We start from the raw sequence: 13,751 nt of genomic DNA on the forward strand, positions 1-13,751 counted from the left end.
TCGAGAAAATGTAAAAATGTCTACTCTTTAGACCTCATTTTTACCCTACAAAATCTGTAGAATCCAGGACCCCCTGCTTACTTTTTGCGCCCCCCCCATCTTCAATTCCTGGATTCGCGCCTGGATTAAGTGTAATTTGACACATTCTTGAACTTGGCTGTTATAATATCACAGCATTTGATAATAAATTTTCAACATGGAAAAATAAATGACGCCACATTCTCATTCGTTTAAAATCAGCGCGGATTTTCCCGAAAGTGACGGAGTTAGGGGGTTTGGCAATTTAATATATTAGTATTCAGTAACTCTGTGAGTAAATCCATGTATACATGTCGAAAAAAAAATGTGGTAAATTATTTTTTGTTTTTATGCCCGTGTAATAGAAGATTCGGGGGGCACATAGTTTTTCCTGTGTCTGTCTGGGTTAACGAGAGCTGCATTAATTGTTGGTATAAATACATGTACAAGTTTACATGCTCTGTGGGGAAAATAAGAATTGTGGGGATATCCCCACATGGCTGAGTGTCTGTAAATGAATTGTGTGGATGTTCCCAAAGACATCCTTCGGAGTGACCATATTCTATTTAATTAAGAAAAGTGTTTGCAAGGGTAACTTCCCCCTTGAACATAAATTTTGTTGTTTTTTTGGATGTTTAATATGTTGAATTAGCATTGTCACCTGCCCAAAAGCGGTCTAGTACTGTGTTTTAAATGTAGAAACCGAAAACGGACATCGATACGAAGAACTGAGATTTTTGTCATGATTTTTATAAGTCCTAAGATAAAGTTCAACAAATTCAAATTTAAAATATAATGAAATAAATATGAAAAATTATAAGATTACCAATAAATATGCATGCATAAAAAATATTTCGTCGTAGAACTCGTAGCCACATCAAGTGTGTGTTACAGTTACGTGGATGGTTCTACTTCTTTTTACAATAAAAGTGAATTACTTGTTAGGATTTGATCTACACGGATTACGTTTTTAATTTTATAAAAGAAAGAAATATGTTAATTATTTGTATAATTGAATATAGCAGGATATAACGTACGTACTTTACACCGGAAGACATATTAATTTACATGTTATCTAGCATGTCTAGAGCCTGTTGATTCAAGATATATTGCTATTAATCATAATATCACAATAAAAAAAAAACGAATGTTTTTGATTTTAGTAACTTTGCTTTGTAATTGCGCTCAGTTTGCTCTTTGATTTACTTTTGAAGATTTAACATTATATGTTTAATACATGCCGTTTCCCTGACAAAGCCGTCTAGTGGAGGGAGGGGGGGGGATAAACAGTGATGAAGCGGGATTTGCTGCATCTAAATAAAAAAAGAATATGACATAACCAAATATATAATCTAATAACTACTATATAAAAGCACTTCATCTATGCACAAATGCATTGCAATCTTGATTAAAGACATCATAAATATCTGTTCACACATTCCCAAACGACAATCTATGAAAACATTCCGACAGATGTTTAATACATGTACATCTATTTTATTTATCATAAGTACAATTGATTAACATTAATCTATTTTATTGAGAAGAATAAGTTTTCCTTTCCTTATTTCATTATTTTTCTTGTCTATTTCTTTAAATAATACAATTACATGCTTATTTAATGTAGTTCTTTGCTTTGTATGGATGTCCGTTTTGGTTTTTGTTTTTATAACACAGTACTAGATTTACCGCTTTTGGGCAGGTGACAATGCTAATTCAACATATTAAACGTAATATTGTCGAAACTTTTATGTATTTGGGAATTAATATTAACCTAGAAAATGAGCCTGAAAAATTTGAAGAAATTCTGTTCATCGATAATAAAGATACCAATAAAAACCCGAAATCCGGGACAGTCGGGAGTCGGGAAGACTAGATTTACCGCTTACCCAAATGGCGGCAAAATTTTACGAAAGATGAGTGTTAAAGTGAAAAAAAGAGCAAATTTTAAGGCCGTTCATTTGAATAACATTAGTGAAACTTTTTGTTACATTGTTTTATGGATAAAACCCGGTAAGTTACGAGTGTGATTATAAGGTAATAGAGTTGAATGACTATATTCAGAGAAAATTGTAATTTTACGACTGACATTTATCAGTCAGGTTGGGCACACACCACCAAATGCAAATGGTCATTTAACCCCCGTTTGGTGGTGAATCGCCCATATCGGAGTCGGTTTTACTGACCAAATGATGGTTTTTTTTTTAATTCAAATCCAATTTTTATTATAATAACACAAAGGCGCACTGGCATAGGCATCGGGGAAATTGAGAAGGGGGGGGGGGGGCTCAAATCCAAGAAAGATCTAAAACGTGTAATATAAAAATATTAACAGGCCTGTAGGAAGCAATTTCACTTTGAGTGGGGGCACAACCATATATTTTCAGTTGGGGGCACTATCAATTACCAAACTTCCTTGACAAGCAAAAAAAAAAAAAAAAAAATCAGACATTTTTTTTGAGGGGGCACAATGATAAAGTAGCTATGAAGTTTACTATAATTTCAACATACAGTAGCTGTGATTTTGTTCTACATTAAGTGGGGGGGGGGCACAGACATACTCTTGCCCCCCCATATCTGAAAGTGGGGGGGCTAGTGCCCCCGCTACCCCCCTGTGACTATGCCTATGGGGGTCGATTTTCCATGTGTACTTTCTGTGGAACTTCGTAAAAAAAAATATGTATTGCTGTCTGCCGAACTTCTTGCTTAATCAATCCAAAAAAATATTTTTGTGTCTATTGGATAAAATTTCTATTTAGACCGGTTGTTTAACTCTTTAAAAGTTAACTTTCAATCGATCTTTGGATCTTCGTCTAGATAAATCTCTATAAAATCCCGTTAAACATGAGTTCTTCATATATTATTGGTATGGTGGGCACTTCCTGCTATAATATATATTCATTTTTACTACATTTGAATTTAACATTTATTCTTTAATTTCTTTTAGGATGAAATTGGGATTTCTATGCGACCTATTGTGGTTTAGTATGCATATTTATGATAAAAAAAAAAACTCCGCGTTGAATTTCCGATTTTTTTCGTTTATAACACCGATAAATGTCTATATTTTATTCCCCACGAGTTAAAATTATGCACCATTTCATGCCATTCCACGGAATTGAACAAAACGATTTTTCTCTCCCAAATGGTATGTAAATACTGCCTCTAATGTGGGCGATTGATCACCAAACCGGGGTTAAATGACCATTTGGTGGTGTGTGCCCAACCTGTTAGTAGTATTCCTAGCAGTAAAATGAGTGAATGCACAGTATAGACAACAAATCAGGAAAATCTGCCTCCCCCCTCACCTAAGCAGAAGAGGCAACCCAAGCCCCTTGGAAAATTGTAGGCCTAGAGAGTCCGAGCTAGTCTTTTTTTTTCATTTTTTTTAAAAATAGGTTTCATTTTATTTCTCAAACTTAATTGGACTAGTATTTACTGTAAGCATTTTTGGGGGGTAGCATGTTCATTGTGAATATATATATTCTTATTGAATACAGTTTGATGAGATAACGGGTTCAACTGTAACTGTAACACACGCAAAAAAGTAGGACTAATGGAGAAATACTCTAGACAGAGGAATACTATTGTATCAGTATGCTTTGAGAAAATATGAAGTAGGTAGGTTATTTGTTCACAAAAACTTCATGACGTACCTGACTCAAGAAAGTAGAATTTTTGATGATGCATCTTGAGGCCCCAGAATTTGTTAATTTAAAAGTAGGTCAAAGTGATATACAGTTGAACTTAGATATCTTGACAAGAATATCTCGAATATCATGGATATGTCACAATGATTTTGATTTTGGAAGTCCCAGCCACTTTTACCCTGGATATCTCGATTTCTCAGATATCTTGAAGTTTTTTCACAGGCCCCACTGAGTTCGAGATAACAAGATTTGACTGTAGCTTTTAAATTTTGTCATTATTTATTGTAAAATCTTTTCAGTTTTATTACAAGAGGTTTAGGACCATGTCAATAGTAGCATCTTAGGGTCTTTGAATATATTTATGAAAAAGTATACACCTGAAAGTATATATCAAATTGCTGCAGAACACCTAATTGGACTTTGAGAGCTCAAATTCTCTGTGTAAATGTTTCTATGGATCATTACATTACAATATTGATTGTGAGACATCACAATAGATCAGAGTACATGTACAATAAGCTCTAGATGGAAATTAGAAAGCATACCTTTTGAGATTACAATGAAAAGACAAAACTTTACAGGTACAACGAAAAACTCTTGATTGTTGAGGCACAGATAATTATCACTCACTTGGACAGATTATATTAAACCTAATTGTATTAGATGTTTAGATTTTCTATCAGTTTTGTCGGTAGGACCGATGATTTTCAGAAACTCTGTTAAAATGCATATTTTGGACACTGTGTAGCCTATAATCATCAAAGCTTTGTTCATTTAGTGTATCTTAAGGCATTGGAGTATGTCAGTCAAGAAATACTAAGGCGACTACTTTTGGAATTTTATGACTACCAGCATATACAAATACTTCTGATGCTAAGAGGCTTAAAATCATCACACTTTGTCAAATGATAAATCTTGGGTTCTGTGGAGTATATCAATTAAAAAGGAGGTCACTGTGAGTTACTTTTCAAATTTCATGGCTACATCTAAATATTTCGGATAATAAGAGGCTTAGAATCTTCAAACTGTCAGTTGATGCATGTTGGGTTCTTATAGAGTTCTTAAAGTGTGTTAATAAAAAGTAGGTCTCAGTGACCTACTAGTACATTTGGAATTTTATGGTTATATGTTATAATTCCAAACTTCCAATAATAATTAAAAAGCTTAGAATCATCAAACTTTGTCATTGATAAATTGGTTCTTTGGAGCTTTTCAACTAAAATGTAGGTCATGCTGACCTTCTTTTGGAATTTCATGGCTATAAATAATTCTTATAATAAAAGGCCTACGATCATCCCACTTAGTTGATGAATTGGGTCCTCGGAGTTTGTCCAGTATAAAGTGGGTCACAATGACCTATTTTTGGAATTTCACAGTTTTGTCTCAATATATAGGATATTAAGAGGCTTAAAATCATCAAACTTTTGTCAGTTGATGCATCTTGGGTTCTTTAGGTGTGTCAAGTGAAAAAGAAAAGGTCACGGTTAGCTACTTTCTGAATTTGATAGCTTATCACTATAAAATATTGTAACCTAAATAATATGACCACTATGACATATTAGGTCACCAACGTTAAATAATGGATGTAATCTGTTCCTGGGATGTTTCAATTCAAAAGTAGGTCACAGTGACCTAATTTTTTAATTTTATCATTTCATTTTCAAATCTTATTAACATCATTACATGGATACTAAGATGCCTAGGATTATCAAACCTTTTATTTGTCTTGGGATACATTGACCCAAAAGTAGGTCACAGTGTCAGTGTTTTACAATTCACCGTATAGTGAGAAATTATAGTGGGGTGCTAACTTTGGCTTATTTTAGCAGTTTTGTAGAAGGTCAATAATATTTTAATCGCCAAATTTGCAACCTTGTGTATAAGTAGAATTAAGTACTGTATACAAGAAAAATAACTTTGATCAGTCTGTTGTTAAACAATATACCTTTCATCTGGTATTGGTTTTTACTCAAACTCTTGCCTAAATCTGTATTTAAACATATATATTAAATGTACTGGAAACTCATTAAGAAGATAAAGTTCCTCTCTTTTGCAACATCATGGTACTCTGTGTCCGCCAAAAAGAGTTCCACCAAAATTACTGGCATACCTTTGAACAAGCAAAATGCCAAATTTTACACCCACTAAAAAAAACCCTATTCTGTATTAAAAGAATGATTCTAGATGAAAATTTTGGCTTATGGGCCATCAAATATTCTTTTTTTTTAATTATGGACCCAGGGGTTAGGGTGGTGTTAAAATAGGGGATCAAAGTTCACATAATGTTTAGTTGATTACACACTAAATAACATTTTTAATGCAAATTAGATACTTTTTTTTTTTATTACAGAATGTTCATTTTCTATTGATTTACATTGATGTTTTACCATTGGTTCATCACACAAAATGGCAGAACCTGCAAGCCAAAGTGTAAGTTTATATTTGGGTCATCCTTAAAAAATTGTTTGTTTGGAATTGCCGCCTTGGAGGTTTCAGACCCAGAAGGGAGGGAGGGAAATTATTTTTTTTTTTTTTTTCAAAATTAAATTAAAAATTTTGATAAAAATCTCAATAAGGAATGAACACATTATTTTCTGCCTTTTTTTAAAGGGTATCTCCCATCAACCAGGAACCCAGTTTTGCTTAGATCCTACACTTATTAAGTGATTGGGTGGCACATGTGGTAACACACCAAGAATTGATTGAATAAAAAATAATCTTATTTTTGGTCAGTAAAATTTTTCCAGGAGGGGCCATTTCAATGAGGCGGGAGGCAATTACAAACAAACAATAATTTTATTTTGGCCTTACAGAATAAAAGCCAAAGAGGATTATAGTATTTGTTGGACTTATGCTAAATAGTTGAAATGTGTTTGTAGCATTTTCATAGTACACTTTTCATAAAAAAGTCTTTTTTAGCTCACCGAGACAGAGTTGCAGGGGGAGTTTATGCTATACCCCTAACATCTCTGCATCCAGTTGTCTGTTGAAGCATTTTTTTGTGGGTCCCTTAGGCCAACATTTTTTAATAAAATAATTTACAGGAGCGCCGACTGCAATTTTTGCTAAAACCAAATAAAAATAAAAGTCCCTGTTGTTGATTTTATTCTTAAATTTCCCGCCGATCGTCAATGCAAGTGCACTAAGAAAATAAAATAATGTGCAAATAAGTCGGCATTTCTCATTGGCTGCTTTATTGAAAGCCATTATTATCATCCAATCAATTTACATTTGTTATCAACTGTTTCGTGCCAACATGGATGCAGAAATGTAAAATTTTACGAAAGTTGAAAAAACTGTCCTTATACACGATAGCTTTTCCAAGTCAACCATAGCTAACAGGAAAATCAATTAAAGTATATCCGATGACGAAGTTAAGTTGGAGTTAAAAAAAAAATTAAAGAAATCATCAGAATGATTTTACTTGAGGATATGTTGACAGGACTGTCACTTTCGCTGTGGGTACCATATACATTAGTTCTCTTTTACAATTTTAATACCTTTGATGAAAGTGATAAAAGAACTGAATGGAAATCAAAAATAGACATTTGAATTTTGTGAAGAATAAAATGAGACGTATATCCAAGAAACATTTTCAAACTTGTAACATTTTAAAAATATATCATATGCAGCACTGGGAAATTCATAACTATCTTGTTGTGTGTTAAATATCTTTAGAATAGATATAAACAGACACTGCAAATGAAACGGTATTTAATGTGTGAATACTTTGAAGATTTCAGAAGTTTGTTAATATGCATAAACATGCTGTATTGTAAAATACAGGTTTAAATCATGATTCTGGGTTTTATTTTATCATATATATTCAGATTCTCTTTATAACAATATTTTCCATTTTTGATTTGTTGGTTCATGATTTTTTTCAGTATTTTGAGCATAGAGAGGTTCTCATTATTAGGGGTGAAACGATACACCTCCTTCACGGTTCGATACGTATTGTATAATTTTGTCTCGGTTTGGTTATTTTCGATACGATACATTTTGATAGAAGGAAACAAATTCTACGTTGTTTTATGCTTTCTTTTTCTAAATCTAGTCACATATTTTACGAATTTTATTTGCAAATTGACTAGAAGAAATTGATTAAAATTATTTGACTGTCAAAAATTATTTTACAAGCTATCAGTCATCAAAATTTACGTTTTCTATACTTATTTATTCTGAGTAACGTGTTAAACCTTATGCCAAACCCGACTGAATAACGATCCCGACCGAAAAATGAACCGAACCGAAAATTAGAGATTTTGCACCGTGTATCAAACCGAGAAAAAATACCGCGGTGCATCGATACCGCGGTGAACCGTTTCACTCCTACTCATTATAAACTTTTTTTCTTTGGTCATCTTGTGGTTATGATGAATATTTTGATAAGAAATTCCTTAGATTTCCCCCATTTCTCATAAGGGTATAATAGTTTACTTTAATTTTTGTGTTGTGGTTATCATATTTCAAGCTCCACACCGTATATGTAGCAATTTTATCGAATAATTGAAATTTTAAAAAATCAGACACTTTTTCCATTTTTATTTTTTTTAGTCGACTGTGTAAAATTTGGAATTTTATTTTTATTTTATTTATTTTATTAGCTCACCTGAGCCAAAGGCTCAAGTGAGCTTTTCTGATCAAAATTTGTCCGTTGTCTGTCGTTGTCATCGGCGTTGTTGTAAACTTTTCACAATTTCATCTTCTTCTCCAGAACTACTGGGCCAATTTCAACCAAACTTGCCGCAAAGTATCCTTGGGTGAAGGGGATTCAAGTTTGTTCAAATGAAGGGCCATGCCCTCTTTCAAGGGGAGATAATAAAGAATTAGTGAAAAATTAATAGCATCTTTTAAAAATCTTCTTCTCAAGAACCACAGGGCCAGGAAAGATGAAACTCATGTGGAAGCATCCTCAGGTAATGTAGATTCAAGTTTGTTCAAATCGTGACCCCCGGCGGTAGGGCGGGGCCACAATGGAGGATCAAAGCTTTACATAGAAATATATAGGAAAAATCTTTAAAAATCTTCTTCTCAAGAACAGCAAAGCCATGAAGAGTCATATTTATATGGAAGCATCCTCAGGTAGTGTAGATTCAAGTTTGTTCATATCATGACCCCCGGGGGTAGGGCGGGGCCACAATGGACTATCAAAGTTTTACATAGAAGTATATAGGAAAAACCTTTAAAAATCTTCTTCTCAGAAACAGCAAAACCCTGATTGGTCATATTTATATGGAAGCATCCTCAGGTAGTGTAGATTCAAATTTATTCAAATCTTGACCTCCAAGATAGGGTGGGGCTACAATGGTGGATCAAAGTTTTACATTGAAATATATAGGGAAAACATTTAAAAATCTTCTTCTCAGGAACAGCAAAGCCATGATGAGTCATATTAATATGGAAGCATCATCAGGTAGTGTAGATTCTATTTTGTTCATATCTTGACCCCTGGGGGTAGGGTGGGGCCACAGTGGAGGATCAAAGTCTTAAATAGAAATATATAGGAAAATATCTTCTTCTGAAGTACTGCAAAGCCATGATTAGTCATTTTGATATGGAAGCATCCTCAGGTAGTGTAGATTCAAATTTGTTAAAATGATGACCCCTAGGGATAGGGACAGGCCACAATGCAGGATCAAAAATTTTACATAAGAACATATAGGAAAAATATTTCTTCTCAAGAGCAGAAAAGCTATGTTTAGTCATATTGATATGGAAGCATCCTCAGGTAGTGTAGATTCAAGTTTGTTCAAATGATGACCCCTGGGATAGGGAGGAGCCACAATGGAGGATCAAATTTTTACAAAGGAATATATGGGAAATTTTTTTTAAAATCTTCTCAAGTACAACAAAGCCATGTTATATTGACATGGAAGCATCATCAGGTAGTTTAAATTTCAAGCCCCCCCCCCCCCCCCCCCAGTAATCTTTTCAAAACTGATCTGAATTGTGCTTTGGCCAAGCCAATGTGCTCAGGTGAGCGATGTGGCCCATGGGTCTCTTGTTTTATTTTATTTATCCCTCCCCCCTCCCCCGACCTGATTTTTCAAAAAAAAATTCCCGTAAATCATTTAATAAAAAAAATGTTGGCCTTGTCTAAGTTATTTAGTTATTATGGCTTATGGGCCATCTAGTACTCAGAAAGTTTGTTACAGCAAAGATTGTACTATTTCTACAAGTCAATGTGCACAGGGAAAAGATAGTTCTTGAATTTTGCAATAGTCTACATGTAGTTTAAACCGAAAATCTTCATGTATTTACATGTTTATTAACTTTTTGATTATTAAAATATTTTTACCCCCAAATTGTACAAGCTGGACAAATTATAGATGTGTACTTAATAAAACTCCAAAATAAAACATTAACAAGGAATATTTATGTGAACAGCACCACATTCAGCAAACTTCTCAGATTTTAATACCCATCATCTAATTCAATTGATGAAATCGGCCAAGGTATTCGAAATGAACTGTGCCACTCTGAATGAAAGACAGACAACTCTTATGGATTACATGATTATGAATTGCCATTCAGTGTTGTATAATACTCTGGTGACCATTAAGGCCCTTGGGCCTCTTGTATGTTGATATAATCATCATCAATGCAAAAATCAACCAAACTGACTACTGTACAGCAGGTTAAAATCGCGGTCGGAAAAGATCGCAATTTGTTCAACTTGCAGCAAATCGCGGTCTTTTGAATTCGCGGAAAGGAAAAATTATACAAAAAAACCTTTTCAGCACTGCAAATATTTTCCTTGCGTATTGTGTCGATTCTTAAGTCGAACAGAACACCGTACCGATCCCAGTTAGAAGACAAACTGTTGTACGATTTACAATGTTACGTATTCAGATAAATTTTCTTTCTTTCTCGTTTTCTTGCTTTCTTTCTTTTTATTAAATATTTTTGAAATACATATGAGTCTATACTCGAGTGATTTATTCAAGTGATTTCAAGTCGTATCCAAAACATTCATGTAAAAAAAAAAAAAAAAGAAGCCCTTTGGCAGGTGTTCGTTCATATGTATGTTTTGAGTAGAGTACAGAGTAGTATTTACTGCAGTATACTGAAATCTCCCTGAATCTAAATAAGTTGTCAGTACCGGTAGTCAAAATGTTGAACTGTTAATAAAATTGAATTAATGTGTTGTGTTGTCTTTACTCCGTAAGTGCCTTGATTAAAGATAATAGGACTGAGTGATACGCATGGGTGAAATCTAACAATACATGTTTTATAATTACATCGCACCTCTACTGGGTGGCAGAATTAAATGTTAGTTATAGATCTACGTCTTGGTAGTTGATCAGTACACCCGCATAATTAGGAAGACAGTCTACATCTCTGCTATATTAGTTACTGCTTTTATGTTTGCAAGGAAAAACAAATAGAGTTAACAATTCTAATAACAGATATCGGTAATATTTCAATTTATCCTTGTCAATTTTTGAGGAATTATTCACTGTATGTTGAATTCGTTGAATTTTTTTCCGCGAATACAGCGAATATTAACTCCGAGAGTTAATTTCCTGCTGTACAGTATTTGAAAAATTTGTCCATATGGAAGTTGTTTCCTGCATTTTATAGGGAATATGTCAATTGTCCTGTACAACATTTTCATTTTAAACATCATTGAATATCTATTTATATCTATTCAAATTTGAACATCAATCTAAATTTTAGTGGTACATGTATTACTGTTGAATCTGAGAAAGTGAGAATTACATACGAGAAATTAAATTATATATAGCCTGATTAGAGACACTGTTTTAAGAGAATAGAAAAACTGAAAAAAAAGGTCTTATTAAATCACTATTAACTTGATTCTTTTGACAGGTTCAAAGAAGTTCAGAATTTTTTGAGGAAAACATTCTTCAGAGAGCAACAGATAATGAAGAATTAAAACTTTTCGCAAATGCCATTGATTTTGAAGAGAAGAGATTCTTTCTGAAAACCAAGTTTCATGAAACATTTGTCAAGGTAATTAATGGTCACAGAAAAAGGTCATGGACATATGAAGCTGGACTAAATGGATTAGGAAAAACATCATCAATTCTATACTATGTTCTTGATTGCCAAAGGAAGAATGACTTGAAGATTCATTACTTTGACCTGCAGGAAATTACAAAGAAAGATAAACAACTTAAACAATTTACCACACATTCTGAGACTTTGAAGAATGATGACTGTTTGATTATAGATCATATTACACTTTACAATTCCCATTACCTTGATAAAATTAGAGAAATTGTGCAAAGTAAACATCTAAGATTCATTCTTATAGAGACAGGGTGTACGGCTAGTGCTCATAGAATTCTTACTTTTGGACGAAAATTTCAGCTTGATGAGGAGAGCTTCTTGAAAATCTGGGATGTTACCAAAACAGACCCTGAAATTGGAAAGAAAGGGAAAGAGGTGTATAAAAAATTCTCTGAGCGATTTATAATGACCCCAAGGTTACTTCGTGATGTTTTAGAGTTCTTAGAAAACTATAAATGTCTTGAATATGGTATTGATCAGGCTTTAGCACAATACACTATAGAAAGACGGTTAGAAATATCTGAATTCAGAATATGTGATGCTACTTCTAATCTAGAGTTTGCCCAATTTCAGCGTCATACCAGATTCCTTCTTCATTATATCCCAAAGGATAAAGATTACATCTTGACTGAACAGCAAGCATTGGAGTTCAAGATAGCAATTAACCTTTTTGAAATGGAGTACTGTCATGTCAAAGATGATGATTTGGAATCAAATGTTGAAATAATAGAGTGTGGACTTAGTGAGGGTGACTCTTATGTAAGGATACGACATCTTGTACCCTTTCTTGTACCAGTATGGCGAGCTAAACTTCCCTACAACCTAGAAATGGTTCTAGACGATGCAGACAAAGATGACATTTTATGTATGGTATTCCAAGATGGTGGAGCTAGAAAGCAGTTTGTAAAGTTATTAGTAGAAGTCCAAAAGAAAACAGCAGGTGTTTTGTTGCCTGTCGAATTGATTTCCGAGACTTATTACACACCTTCCCAGAGAAAAATGGATGTGCCCTCGACTTCTTCGTGCAAACTGGAAACTGTTTCCAGGGAGAGGTTTTATGAAGGCAATGAATTTCTTGAAAACAGGTACTTGGATGACACACCAAAGGATCTGAAATCTCATGAAAAAACTGTTGCTCTCTGTGCTGCATTCATTAAAAGGAATGTAGCATGGGGCACATTTTTGGTCTATCCACAAATTGACACTTTCATGGGATTTGATTACTTTGTATACACAGACAGAAGAAAAGGAAGCCCCCCTCCCCCAAAAGTTGCAAAAGACAAAAGTAATTCAAAATTATATCTTATTAAAGTTGCAACTGGTGTCAGCCACTCTGGTGATGCTATGGGTAGAAGCTTGGATATTATGAAGAGGATTTTTGCAGATGAAAATGTCACACTTCATGCTGTTGTGATCACTGCGAGAAATGATATCAAACAATTCACACTTTTAAGGTGCAGTTTTGAGAACATAACAGTTCTTAACTTGTATTCTAAGAACAGTACAAATTTTGTACAAAGCCTGTTGCAATCAAACAATTGTTTAAACAAACTTTATTTGCAATTGATAAAGATGTAAAACCACACATGGATGTATAGATCAGTTCTTAATACCATAAAATGGATGATTTTTATACAAGATGAAAGTTCTACCCATTTCATTTTATCCATCATTTTTTTGTCATTAAATTATAGAGGCTCTGTAACATGTAATTTTTAGCTCTACTGGTCAGAGACCAGAAGAGCTTATGCGATAGTAAGGTGTCCGTCGTCCGTCCGTCTGTCTGTCTGTCTGTCCGTCTGTCTGTAAACAATTTTTCAAAACGCTACTCCTCCTACAGTTTTGGTCCGATTTCAATATAACTTGGCACACAAGTAGACTACACTAAGATACATAATTTAGTGCATGGGTTTTTGATTTCGATGGACGGTGTTGCCATGGTTACTAAAAATAGAAATTTCTGTGAAATTCCTTTAAAACGCTACTCCTCCTACAGTTTTGGTCCGATTTCAATATAACTTGGCACACAAGTAGACTACACTA

The 13,751-nt window shown here is 33.8% G+C and overlaps 1 protein-coding gene across 1 annotated transcript; it reads left to right on the forward strand.

The window, feature by feature from the left end:
- The first annotated feature begins 1,982 nt into the window (after window positions 1-1,982).
- LOC133184121 (uncharacterized) lies at window positions 1,983-13,407 on the forward strand. Its single transcript, XM_061318984.1, has 3 exons — window positions 1,983-2,031; window positions 6,019-6,098; window positions 11,505-13,407. The coding sequence occupies exons 2-3, from the start codon at window positions 6,075-6,077 to the stop codon at window positions 13,284-13,286; spliced, it is 1,806 nt and encodes a 601-aa protein (XP_061174968.1). The 5' UTR covers window positions 1,983-2,031; window positions 6,019-6,074; the 3' UTR covers window positions 13,287-13,407.
- The last annotated feature ends 344 nt before the right edge of the window (window positions 13,408-13,751 follow it).

This window comes from Saccostrea echinata, unplaced genomic scaffold (assembly GCF_033153115.1).
Source record: "Saccostrea echinata isolate AGI-Se365-2 ecotype Australia unplaced genomic scaffold, CSIRO_AGI_Sech_v1 ptg000010l, whole genome shotgun sequence".
Lineage (NCBI taxonomy): Eukaryota > Metazoa > Mollusca > Bivalvia > Ostreida > Ostreidae > Saccostrea > Saccostrea echinata.

Bases quoted from the DNA above. Each gene is read 5' to 3' on its own strand.
- LOC133184121 (XM_061318984.1), top strand. From the start codon at position 6,075: ATGGCAGAACCTGCAAGCCAAAGT. The intron at 6,099-11,504 runs GTAAGTTTATAT...TTCTTTTGACAG, and splicing joins CAGAACCTGCAAGCCAAAGT to GTTCAAAGAAGTTCAGAATT.